Below are 16,966 nucleotides of genomic sequence, written 5' to 3'. Positions count from 1 at the left end.
TATCAATAACCTCAGGTGTGCAGATGACACCACCCTTACGGCAGAAAGTGAAGAAGAACTAAAGAGCCTCTTGATGAAAGTGAAAGAGGAGAGTGAAAAAGTTGGCTTAAAGCTCAACATTCAGAAAACTAAGATCATGGCATCTGGTCCCATCACTTCATGGCAAATAGATGGGGAACCAGTGGAAACAGTGGCTGACTTTATTTTTTTGGGCTCCAAAATCAGGGCAGATGGTGACTGCAGCCATGAAATTAAAAGACCCTTGCTCCTTGGAAGGAAAGTTATGACCAACCTAGACAGCATATTAAAAAGCAGAGACATTACTTTGCCAACAAAGGTCCGTCTTAGTCAAGGCTATGGTTTTTCCAGTAGTCACGTATGGATGTGAGAGTTGGACTGTGAAGAAAGCTGAGCAGCAAAGAATTGATGCTTTTGAACTGTGGTGTTGGAGAAGACTCTTGAGGGTCCCTTGGACTGCAAGGAGATCCAACCAGTCCATCCTAAAGGAGATCACTCCTGGGTGTTCATTGGAAGGACTGATGTTGAAGCTGAAACTCCAGTCCTTTGGCCACCTGGTGCAAAGAGCTGACTCATTGGAAAAGACCCTGATGCTGGGAAAGATTGAGGGCAGGAGGAGAAGGGGAAGACAGAGGATGAGATGGTTGGATGGCATCACCCACTCAGTGGACATCAGTTTGGGTGAACTCTGGGAGTTTGTGATGGACAGGGAGGCCTGCCGTGCTGCCGTGCATGGGGTCGCCAAGAGTCGGACACGACTAAGCGAATGAACTGAACTGATTAGCATAAGGCCTTTTAAGTCTCTAAAATATTTTCGTCAAGAATGGAGGCAAAGGAGCCAACTATATGTTTTGGGGGTGAAGAAACCCCTTGGGCAGGGCTGCTCACCCTACAGATGGAAACCCAGGTCGTGTTCCCCTTACCTGGGAACAGACTCCTGTGTCTAGGCCCTGATCAGGGCCAGGAGTGGGGGACCCAGGCTGCTTGGGGTTTTCTAATTCCCTTTCCCTCTGATCAGTTTCTTGTTGCCACTGTAGCAAATTGCCACCGACTTATTCTGTGAAGCAACACGTATTAGCCATCTGACAGCTCTGGAGAAGTCTGAAATGGGTCCTGTGGGCTACATCAAGGTGTCAGCAGGATCAGATTCCTTTTAGAGGCTCTGGGAGCCCTGGTCTTTCCAGCCCCTCATTCCTTGGCTCCTTCTTCATCTTCAAAGCCAGAAACATAACCATCCTCATATCTCCTTCTCTGACTCCCCTGTCCTCCTCTTGCCCTTAGAAGAGCCCTTGTGATTACACTGGATCCACCTGAATATTCCGAGATGATGTCCCAGACTCAAGATCTTCAACTTAATCATGCCTGCAAAGCACTTTATGGCGTATAAGGTGACATGAGTCTCCCTTGGTAGGTCAGACGGTAAAGAATCCGCCTGCAATGTGGGAGACCTGGGTTCAATCCCTGGGTGGGGAAAATCCCCTGGAGAAAGGCATGGCAAACCATTCCAGTATTCTTGCCTGGAGAATCCCATGGACAGAGGAGCGTGGTGGGCTACAGTCCATGGGGTCGCACAGAGTCAGACATGACTGAGCAACTTAAACACACACAGGTGACATGTAAAGCCTCCACTTGCTGATACAGGAGACACAGAGACCTGGGTTTGATCCCTGGGTCAGGAAGGTCCCCTAGAGGAGGAAATGGCAACCCATTCCAGTATTCTTGCCTGGAGAATCCCATGCACAGAGGAGCCTGGAGGGTTACAGTCTATGTAGTTGCAGAATCGGACACAATTGTGCACACATACACACACACGTGCACGTGTACAGGGTGACACACTCAGAGTCTCTGTGAACTGGGTTGGTGCATCTGGCCAGGTCTCCATTCTGGCCCCGCCCCGTACACTGTGGGACGCTGAAGTAAGGCCGGTATTGGCCAGGTCTCCATTCTGGCCCCGCCCCGTACACTGTGGGACGCTGAAGTAAGGCCGGTATTGGTCCTTCTCATTCCCACCTTTTTCGCCCTCAAGTCCGGCACGGGCAGCGCTGCCTCCACCGGCTGGATGCTTGCTAAGTGTTCATTGACGGTCTGATACAAGGCTTCTCTTGGACATTGACTTTGCTCCATAAAAGGATGACAGCCCCATCTTCGGAGGGCGCATACACACACACCTGCACCTTCTTTGGTTTTTATCTTTATTATCACCTTCTTTATTCTTTATTATTAACTTCTACCTCATTTTCTTATTTTTTGATTACGTGAGAAGCCTCCAGGACTTAGCAGAGGAAAGGGAGGAGAAAGACGACTAATGGCAAGGCAATGTTTCTTTTATTCTCCAAACGCAGCTGTGAGTAGAGTCAGGAGGGGATTTTGGAACAAATCAGGCAGCCTGGAACTGGGTTTTTGTAAGCACAGAAATGTGCTAGAACTTCACATCATTTCTGCATCTTTTTCCTCTGTTAGATGTGGCGTTTTAATATCCCTCTCTCTTTCCTTGAAACAATAACAGCCCTTACATAATTTGGTGGCTGGACAGACAAGATAAGCTCAGCAGTTAGTTGTTTCGGAAGTGTGAATTTTAAGATTAGGAAGCAGGAAAGGAACACGTTGCTCGGGAAACTCGAGACTCTCAACAGGAATAGATGGGCATGCTTCCATTTTCAAGGTGACCGTGCCAAAGCCTAGGAATTTTCTTTAAAGACAGAACCCAAAGCAATTCATAGTCTCTCTCTCTTTTTTTTAACCTTAAAAGCTTTTTTCTTTTTCTTCCCTTGAATTGTTTGACTTCTATCACTTTCAATACAGTAAACAGAAAAGATGGGGGTGGGATGGGGGTGGGGATGGCCTTTGGGTCCCCAGACCCAATTCCAGGATGTGTGTGCAGGCTTCCTCACACCAACATGCCATTCTCAGATGCCAGGTGATGAATTCAACTCACCTCTGAGGCCCTCTACCCGGAGACAGACTCCGATTCCACAGGCCAAGGCCTCAGCCCCAGAAGGCGGCCTCTGTGTCAGATACCAATCTCAAGGCCAGGTTGTTACCTGCACTTCTGACCCACCGGCTATAAATCAGAGGCTCCCACCACCCCACTGCAGGTTCCATTCATGTGCTAGGATGGCTCCCAGAACTCGGGACACCTGTTTTCTCACTAGATCATTGATTTACTCGTTGTTTAGTTGCTAAATAACAATGCACAGGCATGAAATTAAAAGACGCTTGCTCCTTGAAAGAAATCTATGACCAACTTAGAGAGCATATTAAAAAGCAGAGGCATTACTTTGCTAACAAAGGTCCGTCTAGTCAAAGCTATGGTTTTTCCAGTGATCATGTATGGTTGTGAGAGTTGGACTATAAAGAAAGCTGTGCGCCAAAGAATTGATGCTTTTGAACTGTGGTGTTGGAGAAGACTCTTGAGAGTCCCTTGGACTGCAAGGAGATCCAACCAGTCCATCCTAAAGGAGATCAGCCCTGGGTGTTCATTGGAAGGACTGATGCTGAAGCTGAAACTCTAATACTTTGGCCACCTGAAGCATAGAACTGACTCATTGGAAAAGACCCTGATGCTGGGAAAGATTGAGGGCAGGAGGAGAAGGGGACGACAGAGGATGAGACGGTTGGATGGCATCACTGGACATGCGTTTGAGCAAGTTCTGGGAGTTGGTGATGGACAGGGAGGCCTGGCGTGCTCAGTCCATGGGGTCGCAGAGTCGGGCATGACTGAACCGAACCCTACACAGGCGTGATTGCTTACATCGTTGGCCACTGGTGATTGATTCAACAGCCAGCCCCCTCCCTTCCTGGAAATAAGGGGGCGGGACTGAGGGTTCCATTCTCTAATCATATGGTTCTCATGGCAACCAGCCCCTCCCCTGCGTGGGATTCCCTGATATGTTTTCAGGAACTAAAGACATGAGGCCACATATTATCTCATTGCCCTTATTGCTCAGGGAATTCCAAGAGTTTGGGGAGCTGTGAGCCAGGAACAGTGGATGAATGACCAAGCACATATGTCTCACACTATTTCTCATCTGAATGGCCAAATACACTTTTCCAGGGATCAAACCTGCCTTTCTTGTGTCTCCTGCATTGCAGGTGTTTACCACCACACCTCCTGGGAAGCCCATATCTCTGCTATAAAGCACAATATTGCCAGCGGGCCCTGGGACACACACGATGGTTCAAATCTGGTGCTTGTCAACACAACAGTGAGTAAAGAGTGAAGGCAGGCTTAGATGCTTTTACAAACACAAGAGGTTACCTGAGGAAGGTGTGCCAGCCCCGTGGTGCTCAGAGGAGCATCACCTGGGAGCTTGCAGGAGATGCAGCTTCCCAGCCCAGAGTCGTACATTCGAGAATCGTCCTCCTCTGGGACAGTCAAGGAGCCTAGTCTGCAGGAACCGTTGTCATCCCTAGGTCCAGCTTCCACTGTCTGAGTTGAGACATTCACGGACAGGACCCCTCTCCCAGCCTCCATAACCCCTGCAGGACATGCAGTTCCACGATTAGCGGTGCGGTCCTTTTGCCCAGTCATGTCCAACTCTTTGCGGCCCCATGGACTGCAGCACTTTGAGGTTAGGCATTACTGCCCCCTTTTTAAAAAAGGACGCTGAGAAACACTTTCACTTATACTGTGCTCTCTCTGTGGCTGCTGGGCCTCCTCAGACCCAGGGCTATTTTGACTGTACAACCAAAGAGAGTCACAGCTCCTGCAAGGACATCTTGTGTCATTTCAAAGATTCTGGCCCTCTGAATTCCTTTAATGTCATAGAATGAGATGAAAAAGTATGAGGAGGTTGGGATTGACCATGTCAGAAAACTAACACAAGTAATCTGCATTTTCTGTATACAAACATCTACCTGTGTGAGGGGTTTCCTTCCTCTGTTGCTCACAGGGTGGACAGCTGCAGAGAGAGACCCCTTGATTGCAGGTTTGTACTGGCTTTGTGCTGAGGAAGTGTCCCCTACATTTTACACAAAGAGGACAACCTGGACTGAAAACCTGGAGAGTTCTAATCTCCCTCGTCTGTAAAAATTGCCCAGGTTACCTTTTCTGGAGCGGAGCTACCTTCTCAGGGGAGAGGTGCTGATAAATACATATTTGAAAAGCATTTAAAAGTGCTTTTTGCAACTGCAGGGCCCTTTAAGTCTTGAATGGTTGCTAATTACTGTTTTCCCCAGGCTCCTAATTTCTCCAGGTGCCAGAGACCTGTGAGATTAAATGAAACCTTAGTAAATACCTTGAATGCTGCGTTTGTAGTGTGGATAATTAACTGTGGTATTTCAAGTTGGGAAATCTGAGGCCATAAAACATAAATTGGAATCCTCTGTCCTGGCCCCCGCTTTCCCTTTGGAGCTCTTATTTATAAGAGATGGAAGTAGCAGCGTTTCTTGAGAATACGCCCAGAGATCTGGGGCTGGGCAAACGTTTGCAAGCCTGAGAAATAAGACAGTGTCGCAGGTTACAGTCCTGGAGCATGTCTCTTCCCCTCGCGTCTCGTGGTGTTGGGCTCTGTCCCTCGTGCTTCTGGCGTGCCCCTGGCGAGCCCCAGATGATCCAGGAGCGAGGGCACGATGCTCGTGTGAGCTGTGTGCTCGAGCAGTCCCCACTGCAAGCTGAACGGTGAGGCAGGGCTGGGAGACGAGGCAGTGCGGAGAAGCCAAGTGCCCGGAGCCTCAGGAGGGATGAGAAGCCCACGGCCAGCGCTGAGAGCGCCGGCTGTGGACAGTCAGCGGGAGGGCAGTTCTGCTGAGTTCCCACTGCCCCGCCGTCGGCCCGCAGAAGACCCCAGTGCTGTCTGGCGTCTCCGGGTCTCATTAACGCATGAGCATCTTTTCATGTGTTTGTTAGCCATCTGTATGTCTTCCTTGGAGAAATGTCTGTTTAGGTCTTTTCCCCACTTGTTGATTGGGTTGTTTTCCTGGTATTGAGTTGTATGAGCTGCCTGTATAATTTGGAAATTAATCTTTTGCCAGTTGTTTCATTTGCTGTTATTTTCTTCCATTCTGAGGGTTGTCTTTTTACCTTGCTTATAGTTTCCTTTGCTGTGCAAAAGCCTTTAAGTTTAATCAGGTCCCACTTGTTTACTTTTGTTTTTATTTCCTTCAATAAAACAATAAATTGAAAAAATAATGCTTGAGGAATAATGCTTAAAAACACACAATGGTAAAGTTTCAAGGTAAATAAAATTGAGTAAGAACTAAGCCCTATAAAAAAAATAAAATATGGGCATTTCATCAATATGAAAAGTGAAAGTGATAGTTGCTTAGGCATTTCCGACTCTCTGCAATCCCATGGACTATAGCCCACCGGGCTCCTCTGTCCCTGGGAGTCTCCAGGTAAGAACACTGAAGTGGGTGGCCTTTTCCTTCTCCAGGGCATACTCCCAACCCGGGGACTGAACCTGGGTCTCCTGCATTGCAGGCGGATTCTTTACTGTCTAAGCCTGCAGGGAAGCCCCTCATCAGCAAAGCCGGTCCTGGTTTCCCCTCTTGTTTTAGCTTGGCGTCTGTAGGATGGCCATGCCCAAGTTCAAGGGGGAAGACGGAACAGAAGAACAGTTGTTCTTTGTGGGCATCGAGCGGTGCTGATGGTTGGGAGGGCTCTGACACCTGCCTGGCCCTGCCAGTCCCCTCCCTGTTCTCCCTGTGCTCGTGAGGCCAAATCAGGAGTGCTTCACACCGAGGAATGTGTGTGTGAGTTTCTGAAATCATGAGAACCAGCAGCCTCTGACCTTAAGCTCCACATAAAGAGGAAAGTGCAATGTTCTCAGCTTGGATTAGGAATGTCCTCGCTTGGGGCCTGGCAGAGAGAGCCCGATGGGTACCAGGCCATGGAGAGGAGCGAGTGCTATCAAAGCGGGCAGAGGCAGCCACCGTGAGGCCAAGAGGGCTGTGAGCACTGCACAGCCTGGGGCTCGCTCCCCGTGTCCTGCCTCACCTCCCTGTAGGTCCGGGTGCTCCGCCCACCAGAGAGGTTAGATAGGCTCACACAGTTCATCTGTTCACAATTCCTATTACAAGATAGGGTGGAGATAAATAAATGCAAAATGTTCATGGAAGAACTCAGAACTCTTTTGAAGAAGGGTGTTGTATTAGTCAACACTCTCCAGGGAAACAAAACCCATTGGGTATATGTACTTCTGTTAAACACACACATACACACACAAGTATGGAGATTTATTATGGGGAATTGCATCATGAAATTGTGGAGGCTGAGCAGCCCTGTGATCTGACCCCTGGACTGTAGCCCACCAGGCTCTTCTGTCCACGGGATTCTCTAGGCAGGAATACTAGAGTGGGTTGCCCTTTCCTTCCCCAGGGGATCTTCCCCAACCACAGATCAATCCTGGGTCTCCTACATTGCAGGTGGATTCCTTACCGCCTGAGCCACCAGGGAAGCCATGAGCAGCTGGTAACTGCTGGGCCAGCAGCTTAAGGACAGTGACAGACACGCATCTGGAGAGAAGCTGAGTTGTTGCCCTGGCTCCCCAGCCCGTAGGATGTGGAGCTTTCCAGTGTTCACTAGAGAGACTAGAGGAATGCATGACATCTCCTCTCATTAGGCTGTGGTTAATCAGGACTTGTGGAACTCAAACTGGAGCCTGGAGGAGAAATATAAGTCAAACGTGAGGGTGATGGCTAGAGTGGAACTTAGTGTGCCAGCAGAGGCACAGTACAACCTCAGATGTGGGGTGGAGGCGGCTGACCATTTCCAGTGAAGCTGTGTGGAGAGAGACGGTTTTACGTACCCCAAGAAGAAACAACCATCAAAAGAGAGTTAAAAAGAGCCCTCAAGCTGTTCTATTTAAAGTTGATGCCGGCTGCCACATGACTCCGTAACCCATTTCACAGCTCCTTCTGTAGCCCACTTCCTCTTTTAAAGCACAAAATTCTGAATGATGGGGAAAAAAAACATGTCCCTTGCTTTCTTCCCTTTAAATATTACTAGATTCCTCAGAATTTGTGACTTTAAGGACTTAAAATAATTCACACTACCTCTGCCACAGTGTCTTCACCTACTTTTATCAGCTGCTCCTTTGTTAATTTACAAGGCAGAGACCTGCACAAGAATATTTATGATCCAACTCAAGGGACTCCGTCTTCTGCAGCAAGAGAACTGACCGGTGTCTTAAAACTTACTAGAATTCCAATGTCATGAGAACTAAGTGGAATAAGTTCTTAGCTGAAATTCCCAGACACTATTACAATTACGAAAGGAAGAAGGTAGTGGGGATAGGAGCTGGCATTAGATATCAGTAGGTACCCACCTGAGTTTGGAGGTTATTTTTATGTTCTAACCACTTATGGAAAGCAAGGCAGAATCTGTAATTTCTAATTCAATGATTCTCTTCCTCACTGAAAAATAGCAATAAAACACAATGACTGTGCATGAGACCAGCTTTGTAAAGAGAGATGAATGGAGAACAGAAAAATGCAATGATTTCCTCCCTCGTGAGAGATGAGAGTTTGAATTTGTCCTTGAGGCTGAACATCTTTTTCTTCTGGGAAGCCACCACAATGGGGAAAGACCCTCTTCTGGGAAAGGAGATATTTGAAGCCGTGTGGCTCTGGCTCCAACCCCTCTGCATAGTAATATGAAGGTTGTAATTATTGTGGCCCGTCACATTTCTGCAGATTGTGGTCCTTTAGAGTAATTTTCTTTCCCAAATATGGGTTTATACGCAACATGCTGTTCAGTTGATATGTCGTGTCCTACTCTCTGTGACCCCATGAACTGCAGCACGCCAGGCTTCCCTGTCCTTCACCATTTCCTAGAGTTTGCTCAATCTCATGTCCATTGTGTCGATAATGCCATCCAACCATCTCATCCTATCGTCCCCTTCTCCTCCTACCTTCAGTCTTTCCCAACATCAGGGTCTTTCCCAGTGAGTCAGTTCTTCGCATCAGGTGGCCAAAGTATTGGAGCTTCAGCTTCAGCATCAGTCCTTCCAATGAATATTCAGGGTTGATTTCCTTTAGAATTGACTGGTTGGATCTCCTTGCTGTCCAAAGGACTCTTAAGAGTCTTCTCTAGCTCAAGAGTCTTTGAACTTTCACCACAGTTCAAAAGCATCAATTCTTCCCTGCTCAGATTTCTTTATGGTCCAACTCTCACATCCATGCCAATATTTTATTATTTATTTTTGTGAAGTTGCTACATTGTTCCTCAAAGTCAGTGTTGAGAAAAATCCTCAGACTGTAGGAAATCTATGCAGGTCTGACCTTCACGTCTCTGCCACCGGAGGAGAGATCATTGAAAAAGAAAGAGAAAGAAGAAGGAAAAGTCCGGATAGCAAGGCCAGATAAAAAGGGGAAAGTGTCAACTGGCCTTGGGGTGGCCCATATGTATCCCATACACAGGGTGTAACAAGTCTTGTATGAAACAAGTCTCAGTAAATTTAAAATAAATGACCACAGTAGACTTCCTAGAAAGCAAAAATAGAAAAAACATCTGGAAAAGTCATAAATATTTGAAAATTAATCAAGCTTCTAAGGAGAAATTTAGAAAAACTCAACTTAAACTGAATTGAGATGAAAGCACATGTTAAAATTATTAGATGTGCTTAAAGCATTGCCTAGAGGGACATTTATAAATGCTAAAAATGCTTGTGTTGGAAAAGAGAAAGCTCTAACATCAGTGTTCTGAATCAGTTTACTCTCTGCATCATGCTAGCACAGCCTCCCAACAGCAACCCTCGTATCCAGCCTTGTCTTTGTCTAATCCCAAATCCCCCATCCCTTCTGTCCAGCAGCGTCTCTCAGTGTTCCTTCCTCCTTGCCTCCTGCTAGCCTCACAGACCTGCTTTAGTTCCTTAGACTTACCATGCTTTTCTCTGGTCTTCTCACACACAGGTTTTCCTTTGTCTAGATCACTCTTTCTGGGCTTCCCAGGTGGAGCTAGTTGTAAATAACCCATCTGCCAATGCAGGAAACGTAAGAGACGAGGGTTCAATCCCTGGGTCGGGAAGATCCCCTGGAGGAGGGCATGGCAACTGACTCCAGTATTCTTGCAGAGAATCCCATGGACAGAGGAGCCTGGCGGGCTACAGTCCATGGGGTCACAAAGGGTCAGACATGAGTGAAGCAACTTAGCACACAAGCAGACCACTCTTTTACCTCCAGGGCACACTACAAATTCTCACCCACAGGAATATCCTTAAAAGTCTCTTCTTTCTGGAAGCTGTGCTGCTGCTCTAGATAGCTTCCATAATAGCTCATTATATAGGGTTGGCCAAAAGTTCGTTCTGTTTTTTCTGTATACTGTTGCAGAAAGAACTCTTAGGCCAACCCAACACTTCCTTTCTGGTAGCATTTAACATCTCTGCACAGCCTGATTGCCTCTCTTCCCTGCTGGATTCGGGGAGGACTGACTGGGTCTTTGACATCTGATACACATCTGGCCCCTAGTGCAGTTCCTGGCACATTTGTGTTGTGTTTTTAGTAGCTAAGTTGTGTCCGACTCTTGCTACTCCATGGACTGTAGCCTGCCAGGCTCCTCTGTCCACGGGATTCTCCAGGCAACAATACTGGAGTGCGTTGCCATTTCCTTCTCCAGGGTCCTGGCACATAGTAGGTGCTTTCTAAATATTTGACAAATGAATGAGTGAAAGCCCATTTTTAGTGGAAATATGACCACTAAGGTTTTGGTTACAGGTCGATGAGGTCAGGGTTCTGGGGTTACAGCTTGCAGCCAACATTGGTTATTTCCCAGCACCCACTTGCTGCTGCAGCTTAACAAGGGCCCTGAATTCTGTTTGGGGATCCACGTGGTTCCCAGGAAGCGTACATTTACCGTTGCTCCAGTAATTACTTAAATACTCACCCTTGAGAAAGCTCATCAGCTCTTGTGGTTTCAACTGCTTGAATCTGCAGTTTCTCAATTCTGAGTTACTGGGACTCCCTCTGAGGCTCCAGGGCTCTCCCGTCTCCTCGTCTTCCCGCGCTGAGAGCTGGCGTGTGTGACGTTGTCTGGCAGAGCCCCTCTCATGCTTCCTGGGAGGAGGGTTTGGGAGGGCCTGGGGGGTCACCCAGTACCCTCGAAAGAGCAAAAGCAGAACTGGGCACACATCCGAGGGAAGCATGCCTGATGCCGTGAAGAAGATGAACCAGATAAGAATAAAAGAGGAAAACCAAGTGGAATTAACCTAAACAGCGTCGCTCCCGTGATATTTTGTATATATAAAGCAAAAGGAAAAGGCTGTCTGGCCAAGAGAGAAAAATACTGTCTTGCTCTAACTGTTTAAAAAACCTGTATTAGAGTATAGCTGATGTCCAATGTTGTGTTAGTCTCAGGTGTACAGTAAAGTGAATCAGCTATGGAAGTGAAGTTGCTCAGTCGTATCCGACTCTTTGCAACTGTCTAGTCCATGGGATTCTCCAGGCCAGAATGCTGGAATGGGTAGCCTTTCCCTTCTCCAGGGGATCTTCCCAACCCACGGATCGAACCCAGGTCTCCCGCATGGTAGGCGGATTCTTTACCGGCTGAGCCACAAGGGAAGCCACACGTATCCCCTCCTTTTCGGATTTCCCGTCCACGCAGGCTGTTACAGACCGCCGAGGAGAGTTCCCTGTGCTGCTTCTCTGGGGGCAGGAAAGGAATGAGGTCAGGCAGAGACACTGAAGACGCTCTCAGGGGGACTCCCCAGTGGTCCGGTGTCTGAGACACCGCACTGCCAGTGTGGAGGGCCTGGGCTCAATCCCTGGTTGGGGAACTAGACCCCACAGGCCGCAACTCAGAGTTTGCATGGCACAGCTAAAGATCGTCCATGCTGCAGCTCAAAACTAGGACCTGCGAGCCGCAACAAAGACGGAAGACTCCACATGTCGCAACTAAGATCCAGCGCAGCCAAGTAAGTGAATGAATATTAAAGAAGAGAAGCCACATGTGCACCCATGGCTGATCCATGTCAGTGCATGGCAAAAACCACTACAATATTGTAAAGTAATTAGCCTCTAATTAAAACAAATTTTTTTTAAAAAGAAGAGAAGCTTCTGAGGTACTGAATCTCGCATGTATACTTTATAAACTCTTTTGAATCCATGATATCTTTCACAATTAGATTTTTTAAAGAGCAAGACGGGACTAGAAAGCAACAATTATTTTTTCCTCGTCATTATAATAATAACGTGAACAGCATTTACTCTGTACCTCAGTTCCCTCACTGCTCTGAGGAGGACTTGGACCCCTCGGCCATGATCTCTTTCTGGTCTTATGTTCTGTCCTTCAGCAAAGAGCAGGCAGGTTTGAAGGAAACTTGAGGGGACATTTGGTCTATTTCCATACTTCGCAGAAGATTTGCCAGTTAATTAAAGCCAGTCCAGGCAAAAGTGACCCAGTTTGACTTGGAAATTCCACTCTCCCCTTCTCCAGGAAGAGATTACACAGCCTTGTTATGTAATCAACTTTAAATGTCTGAAAATTCTTCCTTTTGAGTTACCCAGAGGCTCTATGCTTTGCGGTCTCTTTTCAAACAGTGAGATGACGCGTTCAAAGTTGGAAAGCTTTGGGAGACTGAGTCTAACGAGAGCCGCCTGTTGGAAACGTCACGGTCCCCAAATCCAGAGGGAGCCGTCTACCCATTCCTCGAGCACCGCAGGGTGGAGACGCCGCAGAGGGAGACGGAGGTGTACAGAGGGGAGCGGCAGGGACTGCGGGGCTGATGCTCTTCTTGGCCAAATAAAATCTCTGTCACGTTGGCAGTACAAATACAACTCAGGGATCTCTCAAAGGAGAACCCGCCTGGTGTCTGTTAATGTTCCTATATGCGAGGGAAACTCAAAACCATATGTTTCAATATAAATGTTTTCTGATCACGTAGAGCAAGCATTCTGGTTCTCATAGCCCCCAGATTTGAACTGCACTTGAAATCAGGTTAACTAGAGCTAAATTTACTCATTGTGCAACCGGATTGGGTGTATACAACCTGGGGTATTGAATGTCCTACTTCATGTTGTTTTTACTCTCAGTTTCATCTAGTTATTTCCTCAGGGACTGCAGAGCAATAGTAGGCAGCAAAGTAATGAAATGTGGTAAATCTGGTTAAAGAGAAATATGACTAAAAATACTTTCCTTTGTTTCATCTCAGCAGCCGCATGTATAGCGTGGCTTTCTTTAGTTTATGAAGTATGAAAACTAGTTCTTAGGAGAGAAAAGGCAGGCTGGATTTATTGCTCTGGGAAACATAGCTTGCTTAATGTTATAATATATAAAAGTTCTTTGTTTTATAGATATGCCGTAAAAGTCTAGGTCATAATCATTAACTGCTTTTTACGTGTGTGTGTGTGCGCTCAGCTGCTCAGTCACGTCTGACTGTAGCCCGCCAGGCCACTCTGTCCATGGGATTTTCCAGGCAAGAATGCTGGAGTGGGTTGCCATTTCCTTCTCCGTAATAGTGTGTAGGCACCCATTAGAAGGACGCGATGCTGCTTTGATGAGTGTCTGAAGTGTTAGGGTCTGTAGTGCTAACAATGTTAGCACGCATGTGTACATGAAGTTGGTTTCTTATCCAGTAACTTTGTCAGGATGAACCTCTCGAAACTGAATTGCTGGGTGGAGAAGCTTGAAGCAGTGCATCCCTCTGCGCAGGACGAGACGAGCCTCACGGGACTGCCCTGTGAATCCCACACCCCAGGCGGTACTGCTGCTGCCCTTGCCCTCGCTGCTCACCCCCATGCCCCCAAAGGCAGCTCACTCTGCTTTCAAGCTGCTGTTACATTCTGGGAGCCCTGGGCGCCCACCATCCTTCAGAGAACTGTCAGAATGCAATCGTTATGAACTACAGCCCCATTTTACTACCTTACAGCCCCAAAGGTAAGACCTTTCCGGCTTTTACGCTGTGTGAAGGTTTTTTTTTTGGTATTATTTTTCTCAAAATAACACACACATATACCCCATGAAATATAACCTACACATTCAAAAGTGCATAAACATATAGATAGAGTTTAATGGACAATTATAAAGTCAATGCTTGTATAATATCACCCAGGACAAGAAATGAAATGGAAATTACCACTGTTCCAGAAGGACTTCCTACCATCTACCTGCCCAGGTTACAGTCCCTCCCCTCCCTTGGGAGGCACCACTGTACTGGATTTTTAAACAACAGTTTCTTCATTTTCCTTTATAATGTGTATACTTATATAGTCATCCCTGAGGGGTTCCCCAGTGGCTCAGGAGATGCAGGAGACTCGGGTTCGATCCCTGAGTCAGGAATATCCCCTGGAGGAGGGCATGGTAACCCACTCCATGTTCTTGCCTGGGGAATCCAATGCACAGAGAAGGCTGGCAGGCTACGGTCCATGCGGTTGCAGAGTCAGACACGACTAACTTAGCACACAGGTAAGCATTCATCCTCAAACAACACGGTTGAGTTTGTCCTCTCTTTGGACTACCCATGAATGGAAGCTCTTTTGTTACCTTGCTTCTTTATGTTTGTAAAATTCATACCAGTCATTTAGATTGTGTTTGAGCTATTATGAACTGGGATAGTATGCAATCTTATATGTATCGGTCCCTTTCTGGACTCTGTTCCAGTGGTTTGTTAGTCTGCATACCAATACCGTATTAATTATTACAGCTTTGTATAAATCTTGCTATCTGGAGAGCAAGTGCTCCCTTCTTATCTTTTTTCCTCTAAGAGTCTTTGCTTATTCTTGACTTTTACATTCCATATCAATTTTATAAGAAGCTTATCAAGTTCTAAAACAAATATGTTGAAATTTGGATGGAAATCTCTTTCAATTTTTCTCATAGATTGAGTTCCAATCTATGAACGTGACATAGTTCTCCATTTACTTGGATAGTATTTTTTAATATAATTCAATAAAGTTCCATTTCTTCCCAAAGGTTTTGGCATTTCCAATAGTTTTATATGTCTGGTATTTTAAGCTAATTCTTGGTTTGAGGTTTCTTAGATCACCTTGGTGATATACATTTGGGCAGAAATCCACTGGGGGGCCCTTTACAGGTCCCTGGGGGAAGAGAGCATGGAGCTAGTTACAAGGGCGTCCCTTCACTGTGGGCACAGCCTTCAGGGTCCAGGAAAGCGCCTGTGCTGCAGGGCGTGCCGGCATCTCCCTTGGGCTCTCTGTCTCTGTGGGCTCTGAACTTGGACATTTGTCTCCCTTCACTCTTCAATGTCGTGGAAACACAGCTCCATGTCAAGTCTGGATTATCACATATCTTAGGAGCAAAAGTGATTTTGAATTCTCTGTTTACCTTTCTGGTTTTTTCTTAGTGTTTTTTGACTGTAATTCCATACGTCACTTGGGTTCTTCGATGTTTCTACGAACTCCAAGAAAATTCATCCAGCATTTTTAGTTGCTTTCCATGAGAGGGTTAGCTTGAATAACCTAGCGTGCCATTATCAAAAACAGGAACTCCAAAAAGGTAGATAGTTTTCAACTTCTGATCCAGACCAAAACAAGCATTCACCAAGCTGAGAACCAAAGGGAAATGAGGGCAGTGAGGCTGCATTTTCTTCATAAAAGTCCCATATTTCTTTCTTTTTGGTAGTAATGGTAAGGGGCAGACCTAGAACTGGATTTGGAAAAGGCAATTTATATAAAATCCTTACTCTTAGAAATAAAACCTTATAATGATTTAAATAGCATGTTTTTAAAATTCCATTATGTTATTCATCTTAGCTAAATGATTATACTGACATGTGTTCCCTCTACATGCAGACCCAGGATTTTATTTTAAAAGCTGCTTAACTCAGAGATTTAAATATTTTATTCCCAAACAACTCTAATGGTGAGATAAGTAGATATATCATAAACCACAAAGCCAATAATTTTGCCAGATTTCTCCTTGAATATGACTGCAGTTTCTATTTTTATATAGGAATATGTGTTTCTTTTTTCCTACATTTGTCACCTTCTAAAACATAACTTATTTGTTATGTTTACTGTTTGTCTCTTTCTGCCAGTGTTCACTGGTATATCCCAAGCATCTGCAATAGCTCTTGGAACACAGCAAATACTAAATAAATGTTTGTTGAATGAAAGAATGTGAGACTTGGGGCTTCCCTAGTGGCTCAGTGGTAAAGAATCTACCTGCCAACGCAGGAGACATGAGTTTGACCCCTGATCTGGGAAGACCCCACATATCACAGAGCAACTAAGCCCCGGGCCGCAACTGTTGAGCCTGTGCTCACGAGCCCCGGAGCTGCCACACTGCGCCCATGGGCCCCAGAGCTGCTGCTCCACACCAAGAGAAGCCACCGCAACGAGAAGCCCACACACCGCAGCTAGAGAGGGGCTCCCACTCCCTGCAAAGAGACAAAAGCCCACACGCCAGCCAAAGCCCAGCACAGCTGAAATAAATAAAACTATATTAAAAAGAGGGATGTGCAACTTTGAGAATAAAGGTTTTGTTAAGGGGTGAGAACCTAAAATTGTTTTACATGGGTCCAGCAGTAAATGCATGCGAAGAAAGAGAACCACAGAGGTAAAGGAATTTATTATTTATCCAAGCCTTTCCAGTCCTACTTACAGTCACTCTGACATAGGGAAATACATCTATTTGAAATACATTATTTTCATTAAAAATAAGACACTATGACACCATGTAGGATACAACATGAATATTTTAAGCATCAATAAATAAAGACCATGACATTTTTAAGCACTTATCAATACTGACCATTCTTAAGTATCAGCAAATACTCAATATATTGTCAGTTTCAGCATAGCAGCAGATGATGTGAAATTTGAAAAAGAGCAAAAACTGGGTAGTCAACTGGCTAGTCAGATAAAAGCTAATCACTGACTAACTCATATTTCTTACTTGCTATGTAAGCAATAAATAAAATATAAATAAAATGAGATATAAAAATTATAGTAATATATAATAAAATACAAATAAAATAGTGATATAGTAAGCAATATTGTGAAATTTAAAATATAAAAGGTAGAAAAAAATTTTTAATGTCTATGAAGGTGATTT

The 16,966-nt window shown here is 45.8% G+C and overlaps 1 protein-coding gene across 1 annotated transcript in view; it reads right to left on the bottom strand.

The window, feature by feature from the left end:
* LOC104999543 (chromosome unknown open reading frame, human C18orf63) overlaps positions 1-16,966 on the bottom strand; it is a 49,259-nt gene that overhangs the window by 4,745 nt on the left and 27,548 nt on the right. The window contains exons 12-13 of the mRNA XM_010855089.1: positions 4,277-4,447; positions 2,954-3,023 (exon numbers count right to left, since the gene is read on the bottom strand). Coding sequence (XP_010853391.1) covers positions 2,954-3,023; positions 4,277-4,447 — 241 coding nt within the window. The remainder of the gene's footprint in view (positions 1-2,953; positions 3,024-4,276; positions 4,448-16,966) is intronic.

The sequence above is a fragment of the Bison bison genome, unplaced genomic scaffold (genome assembly GCF_000754665.1).
Source record: "Bison bison bison isolate TAMUID 2011002044 unplaced genomic scaffold, Bison_UMD1.0 scf7180017864353, whole genome shotgun sequence".
NCBI lineage: Eukaryota > Metazoa > Chordata > Mammalia > Artiodactyla > Bovidae > Bison > Bison bison.
This window is presented reverse-complemented; position numbering and strand designations above follow the sequence as displayed.